Source organism: Salmo salar, unplaced genomic scaffold (assembly GCF_905237065.1).
Source record: "Salmo salar unplaced genomic scaffold, Ssal_v3.1, whole genome shotgun sequence".
Lineage (NCBI taxonomy): Eukaryota > Metazoa > Chordata > Actinopteri > Salmoniformes > Salmonidae > Salmo > Salmo salar.
In genome coordinates, this window is record NW_025549545.1 from 188,230 (window position 1) to 204,285 (window position 16,056).

At 41.3% G+C, this 16,056-nt stretch overlaps 1 protein-coding gene across 1 annotated transcript; it reads right to left on the bottom strand.

Moving 5' to 3' along the window:
* Nucleotides 1–10,422: 10,422 nt before the first annotated feature.
* On the bottom strand, nucleotides 10,423–15,324 carry LOC106598969 (actin, cytoplasmic 1-like). Its single transcript, XM_045713410.1, has 6 exons — nucleotides 15,027–15,324; nucleotides 13,562–13,690; nucleotides 12,890–13,129; nucleotides 11,930–12,368; nucleotides 11,648–11,829; nucleotides 10,423–11,247 (listed from the first exon to the last, which is right to left on the bottom strand). The coding sequence occupies exons 2-6, from the start codon at nucleotides 13,682–13,684 to the stop codon at nucleotides 11,104–11,106; spliced, it is 1,128 nt and encodes a 375-aa protein (XP_045569366.1). The 5' UTR covers nucleotides 13,685–13,690; nucleotides 15,027–15,324; the 3' UTR covers nucleotides 10,423–11,103.
* Between the last annotated feature and the right edge of the window lie 732 nt (nucleotides 15,325–16,056).

Consider the following 16,056-nt stretch of genomic DNA (forward strand, 5'->3'; position numbering starts at 1 on the left):
GAGAGAGACAAAGGTAGAGAGAGAGAGAGAGGAGAGGGAGAGAGACAGAGAGAGAGACAGAGAGAGAGAGGAGAGGAAAGAGAGAGAGGAGAGGAGAGAGAGGGAGAGAGACAGAGAGAGAGGAGAGGAGAGGAAAGAGAGAGGTAGAGAGAGAGAGACGAGAGAGAGGGAGACAGACAGAGAGCGAGACAGAGAGAGAGAGACAGAGAGAGAGAGGAGAGGAGAGAGAGGGAGAGAGAGACAGAGAGAGAGAGAGGAAAGAGAGAGAGAGAGGAGAGAGGTAGAGAGAGAGACAGAGAGACAGAGAGAGAGACAGAGAGGAGAGGAGAGAGAGAGAGACAGAGAGGAGAGGAGAGAGACGGAGAGGAGAGAGAGAGGAGAGGAGAGAGACAGAGAGAGAGAGAGGAGGGAGAGAGAGACAGAGAGACAGAGAGAGAGAGGAGAGGAGAGGAAAGAGAGAGAGGTAGAGAGAGGAGAGAGGTAGAGAGAGAGAGAGAGAGAGAGAGAGAGAGAGAGAGAGAGAGAGAGAGAGAGAGAGAGGAGAGGAGAGAGAGAGAGAGACAGAGAGAGACAGAGAGCGAGAGGAGAGAGAGAGAGAGAGACAGAGAGGAGAGGAGAGAGAGAGGGAGAGAGAGAATTTAAGCCCGACCTTCTGACAATCCCAACAACGGGGTGGGGGGAGGGGGGTACAGTCCTGTACTCTGATTGGTGCCTGTCCTGTCTGGACCCGCCTACTCACCCATGACCTTTTCACCCCGTTGGTGTTAACAGGGTTCTGATGACATGATGTATCAGAGATATTATCAGTGTTTCTCACTCTTATTGCCCCCCCCCCCGGGTATCAGCCTTTTCTCCGTCCCGACACACCCGCCTTAGAGTGAGAGAGACAGAGAGAGTGAGAGAGACAGTGAGAGAGAGAGAGAGAGAGGCAGAGAGAGGGAGAGAGGCAGAGAGAGAGAGACAGAGAGAGTGAGAGAGACAGAGTGAGTGAGAGAGAGAGAGAGAGAGTGAGTCAGAGAGACAGAAAGAGAGAGAGAGAATGAGAGACAGAGAGACAGAGAGAGTGAGAGAGTGAGAGAGACAGTGAGAGAGAGAGAGAGAGAGTGAGAGAGGCAGAGAGAGAGAGAGGCAGAGAGAGAGAGAGACAGAGAGAGAGAGAGACAGAGAGAGAGAGAGAGAGAGAGGCAGAGAGAGAGTGAGAGAGAGAGAGAGAGAGAGGCTGGTTCTTCCTCTGCTGTGTTCAGCATGTGATTCGTTCTTACAGTCCTGATACGGGGGATATTATTTAGAAAATTCTAACCGTTTATGTTTTGTAAATGTCCTTGAGCCGAAGGGGAGGAGAGATGAAGATCAGAATATACTTTCTACACCTGTTCTTTAATGTTGTATAAATACATGGAGGAAGAGGAGGAGGAGGAAGAGGAGGGAGGAGGAAGAGGAGGAGGAGGAAGAGGAGGGAGGAGGAAGAGGAGGGAGGAGGAAGAGGAGGAGGGAGGAGGAAGAGGAGGAGGAGGAGGAAGAGGAGGAGGAGGAAAAAGGGTTTGTTTCGTTTTTTTCGTTTTTTTACTGAAGCGACTTAATCAGTGTTTCTCCCGATATCCATTTTAGTAGGTCAATATTTTACAGTTGATCAAATAAAGAGATAAATGTTATCGATTGTTGATCGTCTCTCCTGAATTATGTCTCCCGTCTGTAGCTAATCAATCGTATTGTAGTGCTGAACAATGTCCTGGCCTGTCCCCGAGCGGCGGCCCAGTTTCCGGGAAACCCCCTTCCAGAAGGAGAAACTGTTGTTCAGCTGGACTCCATTTTGTTTCAGTAATGAAAGCTGGTTCCTGTTTTTTTTTTTAAATGGAGGAGGAGGAGCGGTTTCCTTCCTCTCAGGGTCTCCATGCTGAACGCTCTCACACACACACGCTCACACACACACACACACACACACACACACACACACACACACACACACACACACACACACACACACACTACTCTCCCTCCGCTGTGTGTGTGTGTATACCAACCTCAGCATCATGTCACCCTGAGAGCTGACGTATCACACACACACCCCTCGCTCTCTTTTCCTCACTCACACACCCCCTGTTTTTCTCTCAGAAATACCATTGCATATTCTGACACACACCCTCCTTTCTCACTCACACACCTTTCAATTTCCCTCTCTCAGCTCTCCTCTCTCTCCCTCCTCTCTCTCTCTCCTCTCCTCTCTCTCAGCTCTCTCTCTGTCTCTCTCTCTCTCTCTCTCTCTCTCTCTCTCTCCTCTTGTCAATTCAATTCAAGGGGCTTTATTGTCATGGGAAACGTGTTAACATTGTCAAAGCAAGTGAAATAGATAATAAATTAAAGGTAAATAAACAATACAAATGAACAGTAAACATTACACTGACAGAAGTTCCAGAAGAATAAAGACATTACAAATATCATATTATGTCTATATACAGTGTTGTAACGATGTGCAAATAGTTAAAGTACAAAATGGAAGATAAATAAACATAAATATGGGTTGTATTTACAATGGTGTTTGTTCTTCACTGGTTGCCCTTTTCTTGTGGCAACAGGTCACACATCTTGCTGCTGTGATGGAACACTGTGGTATTTCACCCAGTAGATATGAGAGTTTATCAAAATTGGGTTTGTTTTCTAATTATTTGTGTATCTGTGTAATCTGAGGGAAATGTGTGCCTCTAATATGGTCATACATTTGGGCAGGAGGTTTAGGAAGTGCAGCTCAGTCTCTCTCTCTCTCTCCTCAGTCTCTCTTCTCTCTCCTCTGTCTCTCTCTCTCTCTCCTCTGTCTCTCTCACCTCTCTCCTCTCTCTCTCTCACCTCTCTCACCTCTCTCTCTCCTCTCTCTCTCTCACCTCTTCTCTCTCCTCAGTCTCTCTCCTCTGTCTCTCTCTCTCTCTCTCTCTCTCTCTCTCTCTCTCTCACACAGCATGCCTTCCAGCAATCTCCTCTGCGGGTGTGTCAGCAGAGATGGTTCTGATTGGCTGAGTTCAAGCGAACAGAGGCGTCCTATTGGCTGACAGCACATCCCTGTCAGAGACCGAGCAGGGGGATTGGAGGGGAGGGTTGTTGTGTGTTCATAACTGCACTGGCTAATGAAGTATATGGCCTCTGCTGCCCAATCCAATGATAGAAAGATGTTTTGGGACATTTTTCTTTTAAACCTAAACCAAACCTTAGGCCTAACCTTTTAACCATTTCTGAGTTGATACCTAAAGACTTAGCCCTAAACATTAACCTTAAAACACTTAGAAATGTGTAACATGTACGAAATCTGATGTTTTTGAGAAACGGTAGATGAAATTCTAATTCTGTTGTGAGATTAGGGTGACCACATGTCCCAGATTGTGCGGGACAGTTCCCGCATTTTGTCCCTTTTGTCCCGCAACCAAACAACGCATTCGATCAACAAATTCAAACACCAGAAATTTAGAAGAAAGAAAAAAAGGTAGATTTTTGTCCCGTATTTCACTCAGACATCCCAACCAGTCTCTTGTAGTCACACTTATTAGAATAAATATATATCAACAACAAAAAAATAAACGTCCCTTTTTCAGGACCCTGTCTTTCAAAGGTAATTCGTAAAAATCCAAATAACTTCACAGATCTTCATTGTAAAGGGTTTAAACACTGTTTCCCCATGCTTGTTCTATGAACCATAAACAATTAATGAACATGCACCTGTGGAACGGTCGTTAAGACACTAACAGCTTACAGACGGTAAACAATTAAGGTCACAGTTATGAAAACTTAGAGGACACTAAAGAGGCCGTTCTACTGACTCTGAAAAACACCAAAAAGTAAGATGCCCAGACATCCTCCTCTCTCATGTGGTACCCTTCCTGCAGGCTCATCCTGACATGACCCTCCAGCATGACAATGCCACCAGCCATACTGCTCGTTCTGTGCGTGATTTCCTGCAAGACAGGAATGTCAGTGTTCTGCCGTGGCCAGCGAAGAGCCCGGATCTCAATCCCATTGCGGCACGTCTGGGACCTGTTGGATCGGAGGGTGAGGGCTAGGGTCATTCCCCCCCACAGAAATGTCCGGGAACTTACAGGTGCCTTGGTGGAAGAGTTGGGTAACATATGTCGTGGAAATATTCAGTCAATCATATTAAATAGACTTTTATTACGACATAATAAAAGCTGGTCCATGAAATCAATTGACTTTCCAGTCTTGTCTCACACACAGTTACTCCTCTTAACGACTCATCCCCTCTGGCATTTAGCCACCGTTATCTTATTGCTTTGCATCAATTTTTTTTCTTCATATTAGGGCATAAAAACAGGTAGAGCCACATCAATAATGAAAAATAAATTAAAAAATACAGACTTGTACTGGCCTTAATAAGACAGATTCATACATGTAGGACCATAGAAAACAGTCCTTGGCACTTTACAGAAATAACCCCAGACATGTCATCCTGCTAACGCCTCTGAAAGAGACAACCCCCCCCCAAAGAGGTGTAACCATAGCAACAGTACATAGTTGACCAGTTAACAGGAATAACCAGTCGTGTCCAATCCCCCAGACAGGTTCATGTCTAATGATCCAGAGAACATTTAGAGAGGGCTGGTTTTTGCTGACTATCCTTAAATGTATAACATGTTCTGGAAAATTCTCAATACATCTCACAGCAAGAACTGTCAAATCTGATGCAGTCCATGGAGGAGGAGATGCACTGCAGTACTTAATGCAGCTGGTGGCCACACCTGATACTGACTGTTACTTTGGATTTTGACCCCCCTTTGTTCAGGGACACATTATTCAATTTCTGTTAGTCACATGTCTGTGGAACTTGTTCAGTTTATGTCTCAGTTGTTGAATTTTGTTATGTTCATACAAATATTTACACGTGTTAAGTTTTCTGAAAATAAACGCAGTTGACAGTGAGAGGACGTTTCTTTTTGCTTTGTTTATGTCATCGGCATAATGGTAACGGTGATGCTGAACACAGATTTGATATTCTGCACTACGCAAGATGAGACGTAGGCCAGTGTCATTGGCCTGTCGTCAACCAATCACATTTCTCAAATCGTTTCAGGCTAAACTTGGAGAGGACAGTTATTCCTGCCTCACTACTTACAGACAACTAGTAAATATATAGGCTTTTAAGGTACATTTCATCAAACTTGTGACTCTCTTCACATAGTAGGGGTACAGTAGTGTTATAGTATATATATATATATATATATATATATATATATATATATATATATATATATAGTAGGGTACTGAGGGTGCGCTGAAAAATAAGAATTTAAAAATATATTAATAAAAAAATTTAAACCTTTTTTTCAAAAGCAGTGGACTAGGCCTTTATTAGTATCTGCTGACCAATATATAGTAGTGTTATAGTATATATATAGTAGTGTTATAGTATATATATAGTGGTGTTATAGTATATATATAGTGGTGTTATAGTATATATATAGTAGTGTTATAGTATATATATAGTAGTGTTATAGTATAGTATATATAGTAGTGTTATAGATATATATATAGTAGTGTTATAGTGTATATATAGTAGTGTTATAGTATATATATAGTAGTGTTATAGTGTGTGTGTATATATAGTAGTGTTATAGTATATATATAGTAATGTTATAGTACATATATAGTAGTGTTATAGTGTATATATAGTAGTGTTATAGTATATATATAGTAGTGTTATAGTGTGTGTGTGTATATATATAGTAGTGTTATAGTATATATATAGTGGTGTTATAGTATATATAGTAGTGTTATAGTGTATATATATATATATATATATATATATATATATATATATATATATATATATAGTAGTGTTATAGTATATATATATATAGTGGTGTTATGTGTGTATATATATATATGGTAATGTTATAGTTTATATATATAGTAGTGTTATAGTATATATATAGTAGTGTTATAGTATACATATATAGTAGTGTTATAGTATACATATATAGTAGTGTTATAGTATATAGTATATATATATATATATATATATATATAGTAGTGTTATAGTGTATATATATATATAGTAGTGTTATAGTGTGTATATATATATATAGTGGTGTTATAGTATATATATAGTGGTGTTATAGTATATATATAGTGGTGTTATAGTATATATATAGTAGTGTTATAGTATACATATATAGTAGTGTTATAGTATACATATATAGTAGTGTTATAGTGTATATATATAGTAGTGTTATAGTGTGTGTATATATATATATATAGTAGAGTTATAGTATATATAGTAGTGTTATAGTGTATATATATATGTATATATATATATATATATAGTAGTGTTATAGTATATATATATATAGTGGTGTTATGTGTGTATATATATATAGTAATGTTATAGTTTATATATATAGTAGTGTTATAGTATATATATAGTAGTGTTATAGTGTATTTATATAGTAGTGTTATAGTATATATATATATATATATATAGTAGTGTTATAGTGTATTTATATAGTAGTGTTATAGATATATATATATATATATATATATATATATATATATATAGTAGTGTTATAGTGTGTGTATATATATATAGTAGTGTTATAGTGTATATATATATATAGTGGTGTTATAGTATATATATAGTGGTGTTATAGTATATATATAGTGGTGTTATAGTATATATATAGTAGTGTTATAGTATACATATATAGTAGTGTTATAGTATACATATATAGTAGTGTTATAGTGTATATATAGTAGTGTTATAGTGTATTTATACAGTAGTGTTATAGTGTGTATATATATATATAGTAGTGTTATAGTGTGTGTATATATATATATATATATATATATATATATATATATATATATAGTAGTGTTATAGTGTGTGTATATATATATATATATATATATATATATATATATATATATATATATATAGTAGAGTTATAGTGTGTGTATATATATAGTAGAGTTATAGTGTATATATATATGTGTAGTGTTATAGTGGTATATATATATATATATATATATATATATATATATATATATATATATATATATATAGTAGAGTTATAGTGTGTATATATATATATACTAATAGTCTGTAGTGAAATCTGTAGTTTGGGAGAAAGAAATGTTCAGCATCTCTGCTTTGGCAAAAAAAAAAATGGAGTTGTATAATTATGAATAAATTAAATATTTTTATTCATCAAATAACATGGGTTAAAAAAAACTATCACTTTTTTGTTTTATACAGTATCAATTTACCATCCTTACAAACCACTTATTAATGTAGTGTATTATTAATACACAGGCTGGTCATCTCAGGTTTTATACCTGTTGACTTCCCATCACCATGGAGATAAACGTCGCAGTAACGGAGACGTAAAGCGGTTTGTGATGACGTGGCTCAGTCGGTAGCAGGTGTTCCCACGGAGGATCCCGTACAACAACAAAAATCCCTGAAAATATACACGCTCACCGCTTTTTTTTTTATTGTAAATTGCCTAGTTACTAGTTTTGATTTAATTCGGCTTGACAATCTATGGATGTCTATTAATGATTAACAACCAATTTGACAAAGCTTGACGCCATTTTATTTATTAATTTATTTGATTTGAGAGAGAGAATAATGGGTAAATATTGTACAATCCAGGTTTTGCGCATCTTCTACCGACGTAGGAATTGATGCCTTTCCTGCGCACTTCTCAGTATTTGCTACTTACCATATAATACATGTTTTGTCATTTAGCAGACGCTCTTATCCAGAGCGACTTACAGTAGTGAATACATACATTTCATGCATTTTTTTTTGTACTGGTCCCCCGTGGGAATCGAACCCACAACCCTGGCGTTTTTTTTTTTTTTTCCCCAAGTACATTTAGTTTAAACCATCCCTTGAAATATGGTGTACCTTTTAAATTCTATATTTTGTGGACCGACTCACTAGAATACATGGAGAGAACTGGTTCACAATATAAAGATCAATGAAAGAAAGATATCAATGAATATTCGTCTCCGTTTCAACACCAACGGGTAGATTTAAATAATAATTCATTAATATCTTGTACATCATTTAGAGTGAAATGTACAGTTATCAAATGATGTATGAATAAGAAACAACGGTTCCGGAAGCCTTTAAACCCTAAATATATTGATCAATTAAAATAAAAATACAATGGTTTGATTCATCCTGAGAGTTGTCATATTCAAGTTCCCCCCTCAGGAAACTGAAAAGATTTGGCATTGGGTCCTGAGATCCTCAAAAAGGTTCTACAGCTGCACCATCGAGAGCATCCTGACCGGTTGCATCACTGCCTGGTACGGCAACTGTTCGGACCTCCGACCGCAAGGCACTACAGAGGGTAATGCATACGGCCCAGTACATCACTGGGGCAAAGCTGCCTGCCATCCAGGACCTCTACACCAGGCGGTGTCAGAGGAAGCCCTATAAAATTGTCAAAGACCCCAGCCACCCCTAGTCATAGACTGTTCTCTCTACTACTGCATGGCAAGCAGTACCAAAGCGCCAAGTCTAGGACAAAAAGGCTTCTCAACAGTTTTTACCCCCAAGCCATAAGACTCCTGAACAGGTAACCAAATGGTTACCCGGACTATTTGCATTGTGTGCCCCCCCAACCCCTCTTTTACACTGCTGCTACTCTGTTCATCATATATGCATAGTCACTTTAACCATATCTACATGCTACCTCAATCAGCCTGACTAACCGGTGTCTGTATATAGCCTCGCTACTCTTATTTTCAAATGTGTTTTTACTGTTGTTTTATTTCTTTACCTACCTACACACACACACACCTTTTTCCCCCACTATTGGTTAGAGCCTGTAAGTAAGCATTTCACTGTAAGGTCTACACCTGTTGTATTTGGCCCACATGACAAATAAACTTGTGATTTGATATATTGGAATGTGGGGGTAACAAAAAAAGTGTACAATAGGGGGGGGTTGAATAATAGTCCTATATATTGACTCACACATGTACTTTGCTATAAAAAAACATTTGATATGCAGGAGTCTCCAGTTAATCTGATTTAACAGGCAGATAGAACTGGGATAGAAGCTGTTCTAGAACCTGTGGTCCAGAAACTGATTTAACAGGCAGATAGAACTGGGATAGAAGCTGTTCTAGAACCTGTGGTCCAGAAACTGATTTAACAGGCAGATAGAACTGGGATAGAAGCTGTTCTAGAACCTGTGGTCCAGAAACTGATTTAACAGGCAGATAGAACTGGGATAGAAGCTGTTCTAGAACCTGTGGTCCAGAAACTGATTTAACAGGCAGATAGAACTGGGATAGAAGCTGTTCTAGAACCTGTGGTCCAGAAACTGATTTAACAGGCAGATAGAACTGGGATAGAATCTGTTCTAGAACCTGTGGTCCAGAAACTGATTTAACAGGCAGATAGAACTGGGATAGAATCTGTTCTAGAACCTGTGGTCCAGAAACTGATTTAACAGGCAGATAGAACTGGGATAGAAGCTGTTCTAGAACCGGTGGTCCAGAAACTGATTTAACAGGCAGATAGAACTGGTATAGAAGCTGTTCTAGTACCTGTGGTCCAGAAACTGATTTAACATGCCCAACCCGAGTAGCTCCACCAAAAAAAAAAAAAAAAAAATTCTGTAAAGTACATGCACTTTTCACATCGTCATTAAATCTCAAACTCCCAGCTAATCAACACGCCAAACCTTTGTGTCGACGCACTTACCAATTTAATATTAACCGTTAAGTTCACTTACCTGGCAGAAATATCACCTGTATCCATTTGAAACTTTGCCATTTAAAGAGCAACAGTAGAGAAGCATCATGTCCAGAACAGGAAATAGTCAAAGGATAATTACACAAGTCTTGTTCTTCAAAAACCCAAGGTTGGAGTTGGAGTGAAAAATAAATCCAGAACACTGAATTACAAATAAGGCCTACTTAGTTTAACCGTCATTTTGACAGAAGTGTACCGTAGAGAGTGAATTTAAGACCCAGAAGAGAGTTGGACTGAATTTAGGACCCAGAGAGTTGCAGTGGAGATGTTGCCCATTTGAAAACTAGAAATCAACATTGAGCTGGTAACCTGTCATGTCTCCTCTCCAAAAAGCTGATCAGAGGTTGGAGACCCCCCCCCCGTCCTAATTCAATGATTCCCCACACCTAGCCAGTATCGCTAGCAGAATATCCAGAGATTTACATTCGTCTATTAGGTAGCTAGGTGACATTGAAAGTACTTCCTGTCAAAGTGGAGGGCATTTCCTTTTAACTGCGCCATAGGAAACCACCAGGATGGTATATGACTATTACCCCCCCCTCCCTTGTTAAACCTTTTTAATTCGGCTTAAATCCTAGACACCCGGGAAAAGCTTCCTGCCACCCCACCCAGACAACAGTACAGGAAGGAAAGGAGTCTCAGACAGGAAGTGATGTCGGAACAAATGTGCACTTTATTGGGAGTTTTAGTCAGTGTACAAGTTGGCCGCCCCCCACACACTGTGGTCCCTCTGGCACCCTAATCAACTTTGACCCCCCCCAATCCAGCAGAGGTCACACTTGGGTTTCATTTGCATAAACAGAAAAAACAATTTTAACAGGACCAAGACTTTAAGGCTGCAAGTACAAAAAAAACCCAGACATTGTGACATAATTTACATACAAGCCATTACTGCCCCCTTGTGTTTAAGAGCTCGAGCAGAGGGCCGGAGGCGGCAGCCTTCACAGAGGCAAATACCTGTTCTGAAAAGTTAACAAAACAATTGGAATGACTCAAAAGAGAAACAGAATGTACATGTGTTGTTTTTTAAAGTCCTCAGCTGCATATGATAGTAGAATCTCAGGGTCCTTAAATTTACTCTTTAAAAACCTTCTGTTGTTTTCACCGTTCCAGTTTTTGTATTTTTCTATTTTTTTTTCACAGATCCTGAGTCAAAAAAAAGCGCCAAAATAACAAAGAAGCCATGCCAATGAGACTGAGAAGCTGGGTTGGGCTCACTCCACGGACCCCCTTTCTCTCTCCCTCAGGGTGGTGTGTCTGGTGGCAGAGCTGAAGTGGTAGTCGAGGGGTGGTGGCTGGGTTGGTCGTTTGGGATGGGAACAGTCTTGTTTTTAGAAGCATTTGCGGTGGACGATGGAGGGGCCAGACTCGTCGTACTCCTGCTTGCTGATCCACATCTGCTGGAAGGTGGAGAGAGAAGCCAGGATGGAGCCTCCGATCCAGACGGAGTATTTACGCTCTGGAGGGGCGATGATCTGGAGGAGAGGAGAGACGGGTTAATTTAACATGGTTTAGACTGCAGTACTACCATCTGACCACAGTGGAAGCAGAGAGACAGAGGGGGGTTAGAGTAAAAGTAAGGGACAGAACTTTAGATAAGTCTACGGGATACTTAGTTATGCTTTATATTGCTGTTTTAAGGTCTGAATCTGTTACTTTTACAGTCTTAGACTAATGTAATAGCTGTGTATTAGGGGTATTCATTGGGGCCTGGTAGCTAAGCTTTATAGTATTGAGAACCGGTATACTGATGTCGACTAATCGGCTGTACTGTCAACTGGTATTAGTCCTAGTTAACAGTTCTTGTTTGTTGTATAGTTTAGTCTCCATAAAGGGACAGACAGTAGAGATTGTAGTTGTGGTGATGATTCTAACCTTGATCTTCATGGTAGAGGGAGCCAGAGAGGTGATTTCCTTCTGCATCCTGTCAGCGATGCCGGGGTACATGGTGGTTCCTCCGGACAGCACTGTGTTGGCGTACAGATCCTTACGGATGTCCACGTCACACTTCATGATGGAGTTGTAGGTGGTCTCGTGGATACCGCAAGACTCCATACCTGGAGAGAACGGAGAAAAAACAGCTGTCAATACCGTGCTCGCAAGACTGCTACCGGCTGGCGATGGGACTGTTTTGAGTGTCGAGCTAAAGAGACTGACCGAGGAAGGAGGGCTGGAAGAGGGCCTCCGGACAACGGAACCTCTCGTTGCCGATGGTGATGACCTGTCCGTCGGGCAGCTCGTAGCTCTTCTCCAGAGAGGAAGAGGAGGCGGCGGTGCCCATCTCCTGCTCAAAGTCCAGCGCCACGTAGCACAGCTTCTCCTTGATGTCACGTACGATTTCCCTCTCGGCCGTGGTGGTGAAACTGTAACCGCGCTCCGTCAGGATCTTCATCAGGTAGTCTGTGAGGTCGCGTCCGGCCAGATCAAGACGCAGGATGGCGTGGGGCAGAGCGTAACCCTCGTAGATGGGTACTGTGTGGGTCACGCCGTCACCGGAGTCCATGACGATACCGGTGGTACGGCCAGAGGCGTACAGGGACAACACTGCCTGGATGGCCACGTACATGGCGGGGGTGTTGAAGGTCTCAAACATGATCTGTAGGAGAGAGAGGAAGAGGGATGAGTGTCGAGGTGCTTGAGGACTAACAGTAGAGAAGGATGAGGAACAGAGTCACAAAAGCACAACATGCGATAGTGAGTTCGAAGGGGGGGTAACAGTTAGTGGAGAAAGTGTTCAGAAACACAGCAGTCATTTCCCACTGGGCCGTGTAGGTCAATACAGACCCCTGTGGCATTAGTGTTGCTATAGTAACTCGCTAGCAGAGCACCATCTTAAAGTTAGAAGTAATGTCAACATTAAAGTGCTGTAACTGCTCTAAAACACCATAACAGTCATCAATTAAGGCCAGCAAGGTGCAGAACACAGAAAGGAGAAAGACCTGCAGCTTCCAGAGAGATGGGGACAAATCAGCTGTCAGAAGAAGAGGGCCTGGAGGAAGAGGAGGAGCGTGAGGGAAAGAGAAGGCAGAACTGAACAGTAAAGGAGAGGTAGAGGAGGAGAGGGCAGAACTGAAGAGCAAAGGAACAGTAGAGGTGAGTTGAGTGAGTGAGGCGTACCTGGGTCATCTTCTCCCTGTTGGCTTTGGGGTTGAGTGGGGCCTCAGTGAGCAGGACTGGGTGCTCCTCTGGTGCCACTCTCAGCTCGTTGTAGAAGGTGTGATGCCAGATCTTCTCCATGTCGTCCCAGTTGGTGACGATGCCGTGCTCGATGGGGTACTTCAGAGTCAGGATACCCCTCTTGCTCTGAGCCTCGTCTCCAACGTAGCTGTCCTTCTGGCCCATCCCAACCATCACTCCCTGAAGACATGACAGGGTTAGCATACAGATACTAGCTAGGACATAGCTAGCATACCAACTACTAGATTAGATGGGGTTAGCGTATACAAACGCTTGCTAGGACACGGCTAGCATACCAACTACTAGATTAGATGGGGTTAGCATATACAGACGCTAGTTAGGACACAGTTAGCATACCAACTACTAGATTGTGTATGCTAACCCCATCCGAACACTAAGTTATCAATGTGCTCAATAGTAAGTCTGACTACATTGAGAAGGTGTATAGGGCTAGTTGGATGTAGCCACTTAATAGTAAACAGACAAAACTACACCAAGTAATATTTTACAGTTGAAAATGTATCAAAGACTCAAATGATTGGTTTTTGTTTATATTTGGGCATTAGCAATAACAGGTCCATTTCCCGGTGTATAAAACCCCTTGTTTCTCACCTGATGCCTGGGACGACCGACGATGGAGGGGAAGACAGCCCGAGGCGCGTCATCTCCAGCGAACCCGGCTTTGCACATACCGGATCCGTTGTCAACAACCAGTGCGGCGATTTCATCTTCCATTTTGAACTGAAAAAATATGAAAAGAAACCGGATGTTAAAAAATAAATAAACATTTATAAACAAACGTTTTAAAGAAATAAAAGCAGCGTCACCCTTAACACTTCCGCACAGCGTCACACCCCCCCCCTAAGAAGCACTTCGCACAGCGTCACCCTAGAAACACTTCCGCACAGCGCCCTGTGTGACGCCACGACGCAACACGTCCTGACATTTCACCGTCAGGTTGTAGTGAACGGTTTTGACCGCTAGGTGGAAACCGCACTGCGCCCTCTCCAGACAAAGGAAGTAGCGCTGCATCTTCGATATTACCATATAAGGACATGTTTTGGAGAGTCTCAGCAGTTCACAACCAGAAAGAAAAAAGGGAACATATTTGATCAAAAAAAACCGGATGTGACCACTCCCTCTTTACCCCAAGTAGTTGTTCAACCCTGGCCGCCATTTTATAAAAACCACAAGACAGTGGAAATCTGACTTTAATGTTCATTTTCCATGTCATAACGCACCTCTTTCCTTTTCAATATGAAATCAAGTTCTCTCTTTTTAAAAAGCTGAATACTGCTCTCCAACAAGAGAACAAAACCCCAACTATAAGCTATAATAATGAATGATGCAACTAAGCTAAAGCTGCCAGACCAGTGTTGTGAATTAAACTGCCTGGCTAGAAGCCATTTCCTGCTGGCCACGCCTTGGTAACTACTGATGAAGAGTCTCCAAAAAACCCCTTCCGCCTAACTAAACTAACTAACTAACTAACTAACTGCTTAGGTTAATAATAACTAAAGCTTTAAAATGTACTACAGCACCAATAAAATTAAGTTATCCCAACTATTTGTGTTTGAGTGGCTGTTAATTAAAACATGTTGCTAAGCTAACTAGATCTCAACCCCCAGCCGCAGAGCTCAACACAAAGACCCCGGATCCCCCCCTTTTACCCTGCTGCTGAAATAAATCACTTTAAAACACATTTAATAATAAAATTAAATAAACATTATATTTACTGCAGGTGACCTGTTGTATGGTGTAAGCCGGTTATTGATTACCTAACAAGTCACGCAGTTACACCTGCATATCATCCCCTCATTATATAAAATAGACGCTGTTAATTAATAAAGTCAATGTTTCAAAACACATCTACTGAACCTGATCAAACCCCCTGCAGATTAGTTACACACAGCATGTTAACACTACAATAATACATAACAGCCTTGTGGATCATGTCCTCACAATATAACAAACCCATATTTAAAACATTTAAAATATGCAAAACAGTGCCGTGTTTACTTTACATCTATTATTAAACAAACGCCATTAAATAGTTGAAATATGTCGCTTTTCTTACCTTTTGGTTTGTTGGGGGGGGTTGGCTTGTCGCTGTTAAGGAAACCTTGTTTCAAGGATAAATGAAATACTCCGCACGAACTGCGTGTGACGGCTCAAAAGTGAACCGGTAACCGGTGGGCGCGTGGTTTTTATCTCCGGTCAGATGCCCGGCTCGAGCCATAAAAGGTAAACTTTCGGATTTGCGCGATCTGATTGGTCCGGTGTCACGGAACCGTGCGCGTCGCGTTTACACGCTACTGCTGCAACTAACTACAGCCGGTTGTGAAACGCCCCTTCTCTCTCTCTCTCTCTCTCTCTCTCTCTCTCTCTCTCTCTCTCTCTCTCTCTCTCTCTCTCTTTCACCGACTTATGAGAAAAAAGGAGGAAATGAAATGGGAGATATAAAACGTTTTTCTAAGGCCCTATACAGAGCACCGTTTTAAAAATGCAGTTGTAGTGGTCAGTTTGGCCTGGAGTTTCCCCCTGGTTTTGTGTTGAGGTGAACAGCGGTCAGTATTAACTTGTATAGGCTAGCTAGCTAGTTAGCTAACTGCTACATCCAAACAGATGTAGTGTTAAAGACAAGCATTATTAAAGCTACAGACGTGTTCATTACACACTCATTGACCTTATACCACTCCTCACATGATGCATCCTAACTCCTAGCCCCCCAAGCCCTCACATGATGCATCCTAACTCCTAGTCCCCCAAGCCCTCACATGATGCATCCTAACTCCTAGTCCCCTAACATGATGCATCCTAACTCCTAGCCCCCCAAGCCCTCACATGATGCATCCTAACTCCTAGCCCCCTAACATGATGCATCCTAACTCCTAGCCCCCCAAGCCCTAACATGATGCATCCTAACTCCTAGTCCCCCTAAGCCCTAACATGATGCATCCTAACTCCTAGTCCCCCAGCCCTAACATGATGCATCCTAACTCCTAGCCCCCTAAGCCCTAACATGATGCATCCTAACTCCTAGTACCCTAACATGATGCATCCTAACTCCTAGTCCCCCTAGCCCTAACATGATGCATCCTAACTCC

Excerpts from the sequence above, each read along its gene's own strand:
- LOC106598969 (XM_045713410.1), bottom strand. The coding sequence starts at position 13,684 with ATGGAAGATGAAATCGCCGCACTGGTTGTTGACAACGGATCCGGTATG. Across the intron at positions 12,369-12,889 it reads ACAGGGAGAAGATGACCCAG|ATCATGTTTGAGACCTTCAA; the intron begins GTACGCCTCACT and ends TCTCTCCTACAG. Across the intron at positions 11,830-11,929 it reads CTTCCAGCCCTCCTTCCTCG|GTATGGAGTCTTGCGGTATC; the intron begins GTCAGTCTCTTT and ends CGTTCTCTCCAG.